The sequence below is a fragment of the Schistocerca nitens genome, chromosome 10 (assembly GCF_023898315.1).
Source record: "Schistocerca nitens isolate TAMUIC-IGC-003100 chromosome 10, iqSchNite1.1, whole genome shotgun sequence".
Classification (NCBI taxonomy): Eukaryota; Metazoa; Arthropoda; class Insecta; order Orthoptera; family Acrididae; genus Schistocerca; species Schistocerca nitens.
This window is the reverse complement of record NC_064623.1, coordinates 32,070,418-32,085,050: the sequence shown is the minus strand read 5'-3', so window position 1 is coordinate 32,085,050 and position 14,633 is coordinate 32,070,418. Positions and strand designations below refer to the sequence as shown.

Sequence of the window (14,633 nt, the reverse complement as noted above, 5' to 3'; positions counted from 1 at the left end):
TCTTCAGAGAGAAATTATGGAAAAATGCTGCAGAGAAATTTGAAAACCAGGTGTGTAGATTGAAAATTTAACTGTTTGTTAACATACTCTTACTGCATGATGAGTCTTTTTTCCCCCTAAAACAAATATAGGTAAAATCAAATAGACACTAGGATTAGGGATGGGTAGCTCCTGTGCTTGAAAGAGAAAGCTCTACCTAATTCAGAAGGCAAGAATAGTCACTAGTTGAAACTCCAGCACCATTCTATTTTAAAATCCTCCAGACTTTTATTAAAAAAGTAACACTCCTGTAATATGCTCATAATAAAATAAAACACTCCATAAATAAAGCAAAAAAATGGCTCATTACTAAATAAGAAAGAAAGTAAAGTAGCAACAAATGAAACTAAGCCCCAAAAGTAGCTCTGGTAGAAATAAGGACACTCAAATTATTGGCCATCAATTCAATGATTACTTCCCGCAAATGCTATACCCAGTAATAAACAATCAAATGCAGATATGTCAGATTTACATGTGCAGACAGTGGATGCACTGTGAACAGATATTTGCTTGAAACATACAACCCATAACGACATTATAGAACTAAACAAGTCACTAAAGAGTAATAATTCTGCTGTATGTCATGGCATTTTGAACAGAATATTACAATCTTATACACACTTCATAGGATTACCCTTAAGCAATATTTGTAATCAATCAGTGACTTAGGGATTAGGTAATATTTCCTGACCCATCTATAAAACAGTTTAGGTCTTAATCTCTCAGAGCCTCATAAGCGGTTTCACACAAGCGATAATGACCTTTTAGCACCAGGAGCAGACATTAATGGCCATGCACTAAATGAAATACGCTGTATAAAACTCTCTAGGGCCCAGTTGGGTAACAAGCAAAAATGAAATAAACATATAGGCAAATTAATCAAGAAGCTCAGTTCATTACACCTTGCAGGAGCCTTTTAATGGACTTAGAATTCTAATACTCACTTTCTATAAATTTACTCCTGTTGTTTTGTTGTTAACAATCAAATTCAATTCCAACTGATCTGCAATTTCTGCAGTTGTAACACAAGATTCAAAAATAATTTTCATATAAGAGAAGCTCCCAACTAACATAATGAAAGAAATTGAAAATCCCAACCAATTAAAAAGAAAATTAGAAACATGCATAATTAGTCACCTTTTCTACAAGTTATCTTAATTTCTACGATAAGGGATAGAAAAGTTGGGTTAGCTACATGGAAAGTAGCAGTGTCATTGTAAAGCTGCATTTACAAGAAGAAATGTGCAGTAAGAAGGAATATATCAAACAAAAGCGTTGGTATGTTGATAGAAACAATAACAAACACAAATACACACACAAATTTCAAGCTTTCGCAACCCACCGTTGCTTCATCAGGAAATAGGGAAAGAGAGGGAAAGACGAAAGGATGAGGGTTTTAAGGGGGAGGATAAGGAGTCATTCCAATCCCGCAAGCGGAAAGACTTACCTTGGGGGGGAAAAGGGACAGGTATACACTCGCACACACACACATATCCATCCGCACATAACAGACACAAGCAGATATATCTTTCCCTCTCTTTCCCTCTTTCCTGATGAAGCAACCGTGGGTTGTGAAAGCTTGAAATTTGTGTGTGTGTTTGTTATTGTTTCTATCAACGTACCAACGCTTTCGTTTCGTAAGTTACAGAATCTTTGTTTTTTTAGATATATTTTTCCAACGTGGAATGTTTCTCTCTCTCTCTCTCTCTCTCTCTCTCTCTCTCTCTCTCTATATATATATATATATATATATATATATATATATATATATATATGTATGTATGTGTGTGTGTGTGTGTGTGTGTGTATATATATATATATATATATATATATATATATATATATATATATATATATATATATATATATATATATAAAAACAAAGATGATGTGACTTACCAAATGAAAGTGCTGGCAGGTCGACAGACACACAAACAAACACAAACATACACACAGAATTCAAGCTTTCGCAACAAACTGTTGCCTCATCAGGAAAGAGGGAAGGAGAGGGAAAGACGAAAGGATGTGGGTTTTAAGGGAGAGGGTAAGGAGTCATTCCAATCCCGGGAGTGGAAAGACTTACCTTAGGGGGAAAAAAGGATGGGTATACACTCGCACACACACACATATCCATCCACACATATACAGACACAAGCAGACATATTTAAAGACAAAGAGTTTGGGCAGAGGTGTCAGTCGAGGCAGAAGTGCAGAGGCAAAGATGTTGAATGACAGGTGAGGTATGAGTGGCGGCAACTTGCAATTAGCAGAGATTGAGGCCTGGTGGATAACGGGAAGAGAGGATATACTGAAGAGCAAGTTCCCATCTCCGGAGTTCGGATAGGTTGGTGTTAGTGGGAAGTATCCAGATAACCCGGACGGTGTAGCACTGTGCCAAGATGTGCTGGCCGTGCACCAAGGCATGTTTAGCCACAGGGTGATCCTCATTACCAACAAACACTGTCTGCCTGTGTCCATTCATGCGAATGGACAGTTTGTTGCTGGTCATTCCCACATAGAATGCGTCACAGTGTAGGCAGGTCAGTTGGTAGATCACGTGGGTGCTTTCACACGTGGCTCAGCCTTTGATCATGTACACCTTCCGGGTTACAGGACTGGAGTAGGTGGTGGTGGGAGGGTGCATGGGACAGGTTTTACACCGGGAGCGTTTACAAGGGTAGGAGCCAGAGGGTAGGGAAGGTGGTTTGGGGATTTCATAGGGATGAACTAACAGGTTACGAAGGTTAGGTGGACGGCGGAAAGACACTCTTGGTGGAGTGGGGAGGATTTCATGAAGGATGGATCTCATTTCAGGGCAGGATTTGAGGAAGTCGTATCCCTGCTGGAGAGCCACATTCAGAGTCTGATCCAGTCCCGGAAAGTATCCTGTCACAAGTGGGGCACTTTTGTGGTTCTTCTGTGGGAGGTTCTGGTTTGAGAGGATGAGGAAGTGGCTCTGGTTATTTGCTTCTGTACCAGGTCGGGAGAGTAGTTGTGGGATGCGAAAGCTGTTGTCAGGTTGTTGGTGTAATGCTTCAGGGATTCCGGACTGGAGCAGATTCGTTTGCCACGAAGACCTAGGCTGTAGGGAAGGGACCATTTGATGTGGAATGGGTGGCAGCTGTCGTAATGGAGGTACTGTTGCTTGTTGGTGGGTTTGATGTGGACGGACGTGTGAAGCTGGCCATTGGACAGGTGGAGGTCAACAACAAGGAAAGTGGCATGGGATTTGGAGTAGGACCAGGTGAATCTGATGGAACCAAAGGAGTTGAGGTCGGAGAGGAAATTCTGGAGTTCTTCTTCACTGTGAGTCCAGATCATGAAGATGTCATTAATAAATCTGTACCAAACTTTGGGTTGGCAGGCCTGGGTAACCAAGAAGGCTTCCTCTAAGCGACCCATGAATAGGTTGGCGTACGAAGGGGCCATCCTGGTACCCATGGCTGTTCCCTTTAATTGTTGGTATGTCTGGTCTTCAAAAGTGAAGAAGTTGTGGGTCAGGATGAAGCTGGCTAAGGTAATGAGGAAAGAGGTTTTAGGTAGGGTGGCAGGTGATCGGCGTGAAAGGAAGTGCTCCATCGCAGCGAGGCCCTGGACGTGCGGGATATTTGTGTATAAGGAAGTGGCATCAATGGTTACAAGGATGGTTTCTGGGGGTAACCCACACAAACACAAACACAAACATACACACAAAATTCAAGATTTCGCAACAAACTGTTGCCTCATCAGGAAAGAGGGAAGGAGAGGGAAAGACAAAAGGATGTGGGTTTTAAGGGAGAGCGTAAGGAGTCATTCCAATCCCGGGAGTGGAAAGACTTACCTTAGGGGGAAAAAAGGACGGGTATACACTTGCACACACACACATATCCATCCACACATATACAGACACAAGCAGACATGTTTAAATATGTCTGCTTGCGTCTGTATATGTGTGGATGGATATGTGTGTGTGTGCAAGTGTGTGTATATATATATATATATATATATATATATATATAAAGAATTGTTATATATATATATATATTTTTTTCCACGTGGAATGTTTCCCTCTGTTATATATATATATATATATATATATATATATATATATATATATATACTGTTGCCTCATCAGGAAAGAGGGAAGGAGAGGGAAAGACGAAAGGATGTGGGTTTTAAGGGAGAGGGTAAGGAGTCATTCCAATCCCGGGAGCGGAAAGACTTACCTTAGGGGGAAAAAAGTCGCATACACACCCATATCCAAGCACACATACACAGACACAAGCAGACAAGCAGACATTTGGCCTTTACAAATGTCTGTTTGTGTCTGTGTATGTGTGGTCTAGATCTACACCAAAATCTATGCTCCGCAAGCAACCTTACACTGTGTAGCTGAGAATTCTTCTGGTACCACTACCTCCATGTGCCGCCACCCCCCCCCCCCCCCCCATCCCCTTTCTCTGTTCTCTGTTTCATCCGTGAATGTTACATGGAAAGAACAATTGTCAGTAAGCTTCACTTCTGTTTAAGCTCTAACATATTTCTGATTTTTTTGCTGTATCATTATATGAGATGTATGTGGCAGGAAGTAACACCTTACCCAAATCTTCTCAGAATCTACACTCTCAAAATTTCAACAGCAAACCTCTCTGTTATCCATCACGCCTCTCTCAAAGCATCTGCCACTGGAGCTTGTTCAGTATCTATGTAACGCTCTCACACCGAGCAAACTGTTCCAAGATGAAATCCACCATCCTTCTATTAATCTTAATTGGTAAGGGTGCCAGACCGATGATACTCAAGAACCAGTCGAGTGAGTGTTTTGTGGATGACGTAATTTCCTTAAGATTCTCCTGATGAATGTGGTTTTTACAGTTTGGGTCAGTCTGGATGGTTACTCCTCAGTATTCTATGGCATTTATTGTTTTCAGTGATTTGTCATCAGTAGAGTAATAGAACAGTAGTTGACTTCATACCCTATGTGCATGCAATATGTTATATCAAGCTCAGGGTCTACTAGCAGTTCCTTCATGATCTGTCAATCCTATGCTGGTCTTCCTCAATTTTGCTATAGTTTCCTGGCATTTCAACCTTTCTATAGACAACAGCCTCATCCATGAACAGTCTTATGGAGCCTCCAGTATTATCCACAATATCATTAATACAAATTCCAATCTGTAACAGCCCTATAACACTCCCTCAAGGTACTTACTTTACTTTAAATCTTGCAGTTTTGTTTCGTTCAGAATGATGTGTTGAGTTCCAACTGCAAGGAAGTCCTACCTCCAATAACAGAACGGATCAACACTCAGTAAACTCTTATCTTGTTCTCTAAATGGCAGTGTGAAACTGTACTGAATGCCTTCTGGAAGTCACATAATACAGCATCAACATGGATGCCTTTATTCGCAGTGCTCTGTATCTCAATGACAAACAGAGTGGGCTGAGTTTCACAAGATCTTGTTAATATATACCTTGAATCATTCTGCATTCCTCAGGCTTCTCTTTTTTTGATAGGATCTATGCAATATGATGAATAAAGGAACATGTTGGGGACAGAATTCATCTGTCTGCTGTGGCTGATTCAGCAGTTGGAAAATCTGTCATTCAGGAACTCATGAGCAAATGCCAAATGATGAGGAGCGCCATTCTTACAAAAGATGATGCTGCACCCTTTCTGATGCATACAAGTTTCTCCAGAATGCATAGATGCGCCATGAAATGTAACTACAAGAGCCAGGTTATAGCGTAGTCTGCAGTACGAAGGATATCATTAGCAGTAGATACAAGTGTATTTTTTTATTTATATCTTTTTAGGATTTTAGCATGATCAAGTGTATCACACAATAGATGTGTGTGTGTGTGTGTGTGTGTGTGTGTGCGTGTGTGTGTGTGTGTGTGTGCCCTATGGTTTGGAACAGATAGTTAGTTAACATTTTTGTTTGCAATTAGAGGATTTACCTTAATTTTATAATCAGACTGTGTAATTGGTAAAGTTAATTAAAACAGATAAAAATATGCAAGTATTGCTTAAATATATAGCTGCAAATTTTGCATGAAATTTGACCTTTTTATAAAACTAAGATTGGTTATGAGTGTAAAACAATATTAAATCACTGTATTCATGTGGGCAAGTGCTGGAGCCATCTGCAGCAGAATAATTAATTAATTGATGATACAGCCGCTGAGTCACAGTGCTTGGAGTCAATAGAGGCTATGTGTGTGTGTGTGTGTGTGTGTGTGTGTGTGTGTGGGTGGGTGTTTTTCTTCATCTGATGAAGGCCTTTGTCCTTCAGCCGTCAGCTAAAAAATACTTTTAAAGGGGTATCTGCTTGTTGTTCAATACCTCACCTCTGTGGTGAGCAGCAATCTACCATAATTCATATTGTTATTCAATCCCAGATTTTCCGCTGTTTTAGCTTGACATTGTGTTACAATTTTTTGCAAAGTATGAAAGTTTATCAATCTTCGTATGAAGTATAATGTGTACTACACATCATAATATGGGGAATACTAAACATTTTAAGAATGCATAGAAAGTATTGTCAAATAAAAACACTGTTATGTACCTATTATCCTTTTATGCGTTGTTTTCAAGATATACGGTCCGTTCTATGAACACTGTAGTACAATTAAAACAGTACTAAAAGTAAAAATAATTTCCATATAGATTATGCATCCCTGTCCACTATGCAGAAAGGAGTTTTATATTTTGATTTCACCAGGTTGTTGAAGGATATCACGAAGGAACTTGGGAATCCACAAAAATTTCAAACTAAAGTAAAAGAGTACCTGATTAGCCACTTGTGTTTCACGAATTGTGATCTATCCTTATGTATGTACATAATTGCAATACATGTACATTTTTCATTGATATTTGCAGAATCTTTCAGTTTTATCATATATTCATGCTTCATAATTCTGGTAAGGAAGGTAATATCAAAAGAAATCACAATTCCGTTCAGCTTCAATGGCTCCTACCATGTCAGAAAAAATGCTAAGGAGCTCATGAATATAGTTTTGAAATAGAAAGGACCTTATTTATAAAATGTACAAAGGACTATATCAGTATTTTTTACTTGAATAAAATAACTCAGAACTTAAGTATCAGTGCAACCGACAGAAAATCCAAACAGATTCTGCCCACATGTAAAGTACATCAATGAAAAGATACAATCAGTACATCAATGGAAAGATACAATCAGTACCTTCACTGTGCGATAACAATGATGAAGTTACTGATGGCAGTACCACTAAAGATGAGTTACTAAATATGGTTTTCTGAAATTCCTTCACTAAAGAAAACAAAGTAAATATTCCAGAATTTGAACCAAGAACAACTGCCTGCACCAGTAGCTCTGAAGTAGATATCCTCAGTGAAGAAGCAGCTTGAATCATTTAGTAAAAGCAAGGCCTCCAGTCCTGATTGTAATACTAGTCAGGTTCCTCTCAGAGTATGCTGATACAATAGCTTCATATTTAGCAATCATATAGAACCAATCACTCGTTGAAAGATCCGTACCTAAAGACTGGTAAGTTGCACAAGTCACATAAACAGTCAAGAAAGGAAATATGAGTAATCACCGAATTACAGACCCATATTACTAACATCAATTTGCAGTCGGATTTTAGAACATATACTGTGCTTGAACATTATGAGTTACCTAGAAGAAAACAGTTTATTGACAAACAACCAACATGAATTCGGAAAATATCGTTCTTGTGAAACACAACTAACTCTTTATTCTCACAAAGTAATGAGTACTATTGACAGGGGATGTCCAATTCATTCCATATTTTTAGGTTTCCAGGAGGTTTTTGAGACCATCCCTAAAGTAGATTCTAATCAAATAGTGTGCCTATCGAGTATCGTCTCAGTTGTGTGACTGGATTCATAATTTCCTGTCTGAAAGATCACAGTTCATAGTGACCGACAGAAAGTCATCGAATAAAACAGAAACGGTATTTGGTGTTCCCCAAGGAAGGGCTATAGGCCCTCTGCTGTTCCTGATTTACACAGGCGATTTAGGAGACAAGTTGAGTAGCAATCTTAGATTGTTTGCAGATGATACTGTCATTGTCTTAAAGTCCTCAGATGATGAAAACAAATTGCAAAATCATATAGACATTTATGCGCATGGTGCAAAAAGTGGCAATTTACTCTAAATAATAAAAAGTGTAAAGTTATCCACATGATTACCAAAAGGAATCTGGTAAATTTTAGTTACATGATAAATCACACAACTCTAAAGACTGTAAATTCAACTAAATACTTTGGGATTAAAATAGCAAATAACTTAAGGTGGAACAATCGCATAGATAATGTTGTGGGTGAAGCAAACCAAAGACTACGACTTATTGGCAGAACACGGAGAAAATGCAACAGGTGTATCGGTATTGTATTGTTTATTGGTCCTGTTGTCTACATAGCAGCTTATGCATAAGACATTGAACAAGTCAAGTTATAAATATACAGGCTGAAAGTCATTTCAAGGCATACATATTTAAGGTTACAATAATACACTTTACACGCAAGTATTTATATAACACATTTCATAAATTTAAATATTCTTCGATGGAGTAGAAGCAGTGATGCTGTAAATGTGACTTTAGAGATTTTCCAAATGTATTGACCTCAGTGATAGCTTTTATGTTTTCAGGAAGTTTGTTATAAAGCTTAACTCCCATGTGATAAGTACCTTTTTGGCACAGTGCTGCTGTGCTGATTTGAGTCATATGTAAGTTTCTGTTTTGTCTGGTAAAGTGATCACGTATATCACAGTTTTTTTGCAGTCTCCAGTCCTTGCCTATTACATTTAATTTAAAAAAACAAAAGGGTTTCCATAATGTATACACATGGTAATGGAGGAATACCAGATTTCTTGAACAGGGGTTTACAAGAGTCTCTAGGCTTGCACCCAAACAAGATTCTAATGGCCCTTTTTTGTAGTTTAAAAGTGCTATTTGCTGTTTTAGAGTTTCCCCAGAAATCGGTACTAAAGAAACTTCCTACTCTATGCTTGTACATCCTCTTCTGGGGTATGATCATGTGATGTGGGATCTGCATCCACTAGTATTGATGGAGGGCACTGAAAATGTTCAAAGAAGGGCAGCTCATTTTGTACTATCGCGAAACAGGCTAGACAGCGCCAAGCTAGAATTGGTTTAAAATCATCTATTATGGGCGTTTTTGCAATTCAGTGTCCACTTAAACATCGTGTCACATTATAATATACTTTGATCTGTTTTTCATAACACTAATAATGTCTCATGCTCTCCCTGAGACTTCTCATCTCATTTACCAAAGTGACAAATAGAAAATAGACTAGCATCTACAGTGCGGTCAGTTCTCAATTTAATTTTTAGAGCGACACCACGAAAACTGAGAATTAGAAAGGTATAGAAACATTTTAAGCTTCTCTAAGCTTTGTGCTTCATTCAATTTTTGGTGGGCCAGAATGTTTTAAATATAGTCGACATCGCAGGGTGTTTTCACTTGGGCACTTGAGGGATCGCTGCATGCATTCTCTTTTATTTCCAAGTACATAATCACATGTGACATCACGTCTACAACTGTGAATCATGATGCCGTTTTAAATGTCCCACCTAGTCAGTGATTTTCCGCGGAGTGATGGAGCAGTTTCTGTAACTGTCTTTGCCGCTCTAGGTGTTTTCGCGTAAGATCACATTATAGGGGGTATGAACTGACAGTACTTTTTAGTAATATATATAGCTATATTTCAACGTTGAACAGCATATTGTTTAATCGAAGCTAGTAGTAATGTTTCAAAACTGACTACTGCGTAGCAAGTCATACGCGTCATCATTGCACATGTAATTTATGAGTGATATCTTTGCCAAAGAATTTTAAGGTCTGTAGTAATGTCAATTCTAGGAAAATGTTTAGAAAGGAGTGATGCAAAGTGAAAATGGTAAATATTGTCTCTTGCGTGTTACAGCAAGATACTGTGGTAGGAGCCTTTCACCCATAGCTCTATTTTTACTGTTGTTTACATTAACAAATTTTCGATGTAATTTCGTAAAGAAGATTGATATATATCAACTTGTTGACTTGATTAAGGTCAGTAACCTTACATTACCGAGAGACAATAAATTTTTATCGTGGAATCATGGGAAGTAACTGACGTATCATTTACATCATACATACCAGTTGAAATAAAGAAAATCCTGTTGTCGATACGGTTTATTTACGAAGGGCCGCTTGCCCTGTTTATTTTGAAACTTATAGTTTTTTTACTGCCGTTAATTGCCTGTTAAATCACAGGATATTAAACATATGTTGGAAATATGTGTTCAGTGTGTATATCTTGTATTTGAGCGCTTGGACCGTCATCAACAGATATCAAATGGTATTCAATTTCATAAACGGAGTGCTAACTAGCGTTAAATGTTTTTTTTTTTTATGTCCGTGCCAGTTTGATTCATTTACGCTAAGTTTTTGCTAATTTCTCGTTTCACGTTCTGCCTGCCTGCAGGAAGACAGCATGAAGAACGGGGTTGGCACATGTCAGACAGAAAAACATCCGCTTGGACAAGGAGAAGACAGAGGCTTCAGTTGGGATTCTGTAGGTACATCATTGTGCTTTGGTCAGGGACACTATCTGGATACCCTTGCCAACGCCTACTTAGATTACCTATAGCGAATTTATTTAGTATTAAGCACTGTATATCCATAGTATATATGTATAAGTATTTTTGCTTTGATTATATTTCCTATATTGTACTGGCATCTGTTTCATTCTTTAATACTCACAAATCTGTTACTGTAAACTTGTATAATTTAGTTCTGCCTTGTGGTTCAATATTGACACTTGTTGACAATTTTCTGCAGTAACCTCACTGTAATAGTGTCACTGGGTATTGAATAATTGACATAAATGCACCCTGCCCCTTTTGTGTATAATTTTTGTCATTTCAAACAAATCTTTCTAGAGTCACTGCAGAGATCATACTGTAGGAAAAAGTCTCTTTAAATAGACACTGAAATTTGCTTGTCAGTGCTCACTTGTGTAAGTGCATATGAAATGCTTTCTCAAACTAATCCCTCCGTGTATGTGAAGTGATTGTGTCCCGCTGAGCTGCACTGACTTCAGTTAGTGAAAGTTTGCTTGCATATTGCAAAGCCAATAAATGTCACACAACAAGATATATCTTGAAAATGAAGTTTTTGGTGATTCACTGATCTGTAGAGTAGCCAGAGGTTTAAGTTTGAAAGGTTTGAATTGGTGATGGAAAGCATCTCTAATGTAGCCCAAGATTTGAAGGTCATAGTTTGATTGTTTGATGACAGAGCCAACAAATGTGTTGTGATAATCATTTAAATTGCTCATCGCATAGTTATATTTATGTTCCTAATAAAATTACCCATTTCCTCTGCTGTGTTCTGATATTTTCGTGTAACAAGAGTATACGTGACCAAGAACTCCATCTTCACTGAGGAGCCCCAGTACTTGTATGGTTAAAATATGCATGATTACGTGGGGTCATGGTCGTAATACTGGTTAATAGTGTCACTGGTCAAAGTTTATGAATTGTATTGTATCCTTTCCTTCAGTACACTGCTTAATCAGAGGTGCCTTCGATGTAACATGAGTTTGACAGTGGAGGAATAAGCAGCACACTAATTGCTTTAATTTCATGAAGTGTATGTTTTTTGGGATACATTATTGTACTACGCTCACAAGTTTTATGATTTGCGCAAAACAGTTCATTTGACCAGAGTGTCTTTATTTTCACACTTTATTTTTACTGCTGCGTAGTGGGGAGGTTCGTATTATTGTAAACTATAGTAATTCATCAGAAATACTGAACCATATGACACAGAGTACTAGCTGTGACCTATGACATCATCAAAATGTTCGCCTCGATAGCTGAATGATCTGCGTGACGGACTGCCGTTCTAAGGGGCCTAGGTTCGATTCTTGGCTGGGTCGGGGATTTTCTCCACTCAGGGACTGGGTGTTGTGTTGTCTTCATCATCATTTCATCGCCATCCGGCACATAGGTTGCCCACTGTGGTGTCAGACCTGCCCTGTAAGGGGCCTCTTGGCCAATGATGCCAAACGCTCATTTCCATATCCATATCATCAAAATGGTGGACATAATTTGTCTAAATCCAGTATGTCAACTGTGATACCATACACGCAGCCATCAAAAACACAATAACGTTGATTTCCTAATTATGAAAATATTTGAAATCTACAGCTATACTCTACAACCACCATGAGGTTCATGGCAGAGGGTTTCTTTCTGTTCCATTTAATTATGGAGTGCAGGAAGAATGATTGATTGAATGCCTCTGTGTGTGTAGTAATTATTCTAATTTTATCCTCACGATCCTTGTGTGAGCGATATGCGAGGGTTGTAGTGTATCTCTAGAGTGATCATTTAAAGCCGGTTGAAACTTTGTCGATAGACTTTCTCGGTATAGTTTACGTTTGTCTTCAAGAGTCTGCTATTTCAGTTCCTTCAGTATCTCTGTGACACTGTCTCACAGGATTAAACAAACCTGTGACCATTCGTGCTGCCCTTCTCTGTATGTGTTCAGTGTCCCTTGTTAGTCCTACCTGGTATGGGTCCCACGCACTTGAACAGTATTCTAGGATGTGTCGCACGAGTGATTTGCAAGCAATCTCGTTTGCAGACTGATTGCACTTCCCCAGTATTGTACCACCTACTTTACCCATGACTGAGCCTATGTGATAATTCCATTTCGTATCCCTACAAAGTGTTACATCCAGGTATTTGTACAAGTTGACCGATTCCAACAGTGACTCATTGATGTTATGGTTATAGGATACTACATTCTTTTGTTTTGTGAAGTGCATGGATTTACATTTCTGAAGATTCAGGGCAAGTTGCCAATCTCTGCACCATGTTGAAATCTTATCAAGATCTAACTGAATATTTATGCAGCTTCTCTCAGGTAATACTTCATCTGCAAAAAGCCTGTTATTACTATTAATATTATCTGCAAGGTCATTAATATACAACATCAACAGTAAGGGTCCCAAAACCACACTTCCCTGGGGCACACCCAAAGTTACTTCTACGTGATACCCCCATATAATGGTTTTTTTTGACAATAAACGTAGGTGTGGTACTGACTCAAATGCTTTTTGGAAATCAAGAAAACCGGGTTGTCTTGATCCAGCTTTCAGTATCCCACGCAAGAAAAGTATGAATTGGGTTTAACATGCAGCTTCTTCCAGAAAGTACTTCATCGTAGGTTACTGCATCATCTTCGAAAAGTTTGACATTGCTATTAATATTGTCTGATAGGTCATTAATGTTCAACATGTACAGCAGGAGTGCCAACACGGTTCTTTGGGGCACACCTGACTTACTTCTGCAACTAATGATGACTCTCCATCCAAGATAACATGCTACATCCACCCTACCAAAAAGTCCTCAATCCAGTCACAAATTTCACTTGATACCCGTATGATCATACTTTTGACAATAAGCATAGGTGTGCTATTGAGTCAAACGCTTTTTGAAAATCAAGAATTACTGCATCTATCCAACTGCCTTAATCCAAAGCTTTTAGTATGTCAAGTGAGAACAGTGCGAGCTGGGTTTCTCATGATCGATGTTTCAGAATCTGTGCTGGTTGGCATTGAGGTCATTCTGTTCAAGATACCTCATTATGTTTAGGCTCAGAATATATTCTAATATTCTACAACAAATAGATGTCAAGAACATTGGATGGTAGTTTTGGAGGTCACTTCTACTACCCTTCTTGTAAAAGGCCGTGACGTGTGCTTTATTGCAAGAACTGGGCAAGGTTTTTTGTTCAAGGGATCTACTATAGATTATAGTGGGATGAGGGTGCAGCTCAACTGCAAATTCAGTATAGAACCTGACAGGGATTCCATTGGTGTCTGGAGCTTCGTTCAGTTTTAATAATTTCAGCTGTTTCTCAACATCACTGACACTAATACTTATTTCATTCAGCTCGTCAGTGGTACGAGGATTAAACTGGGACAATACTCCTGGGTTTTTCTTTGTAAAGGAGCATTTGATAATGGAGTTAAGCATTTCAGCTTTTGCTTTGTTACTCTCAATTTCAGTTCCTGTCTCTGCCGCTGGGGACTGGGTATTAACTTTGATGCCACTAACAGGCTTTACATCAACCAGAATTTCTTTGGGTTTTGTAAAACATCGTGTGACAGTATTCTGCATGGTAGCCACTGAAGGCATCGTGCATTGCTGTCTTGACAACCAAATACGTTTCCTTCAACATATCTGTCTATAGGCATATCCTTTGTTTTACACCTATTATGGAATAATCTCTCTTTCTTCAGAAGTTTCTTTACAGTGACTGTATACCACGGAGGGTCCCTCCTATTATGGACTATTCTACTCTAGTGCATGTTCAACTATTCTTTTAAACTTGAACCGTAGTTCCTCTTATGTGCCCTTGGCCTATGCTGACTGTTTCAAATTCCTCGTTGAGATATGACACCACTGATTTTTTATCTAGTCTACTGGACATATACATCTTTCTGCTTGTTTTAGCTGTCCTTTGTACTTTGGTAACCATTGTTGCCACAATCACTTCTTGCTCACTGATAACAGATTTGATGTGAGCA

General features: G+C 38.6%; 1 protein-coding gene across 1 annotated transcript in view; it reads left to right on the top strand.

Moving 5' to 3' along the window:
- Positions 1-10,058: 10,058 nt before the first annotated feature.
- Positions 10,059-14,633, top strand: part of LOC126210306 (zinc finger protein 26-like) — a 93,498-nt gene continuing 88,923 nt past the window's right edge. The window contains exons 1-2 of the mRNA XM_049939502.1: positions 10,059-10,099; positions 10,515-10,604. Of these exons, the coding sequence (XP_049795459.1) occupies positions 10,524-10,604 (81 nt within the window). The 5' untranslated portion in view covers positions 10,059-10,099; positions 10,515-10,523. The remainder of the gene's footprint in view (positions 10,100-10,514; positions 10,605-14,633) is intronic.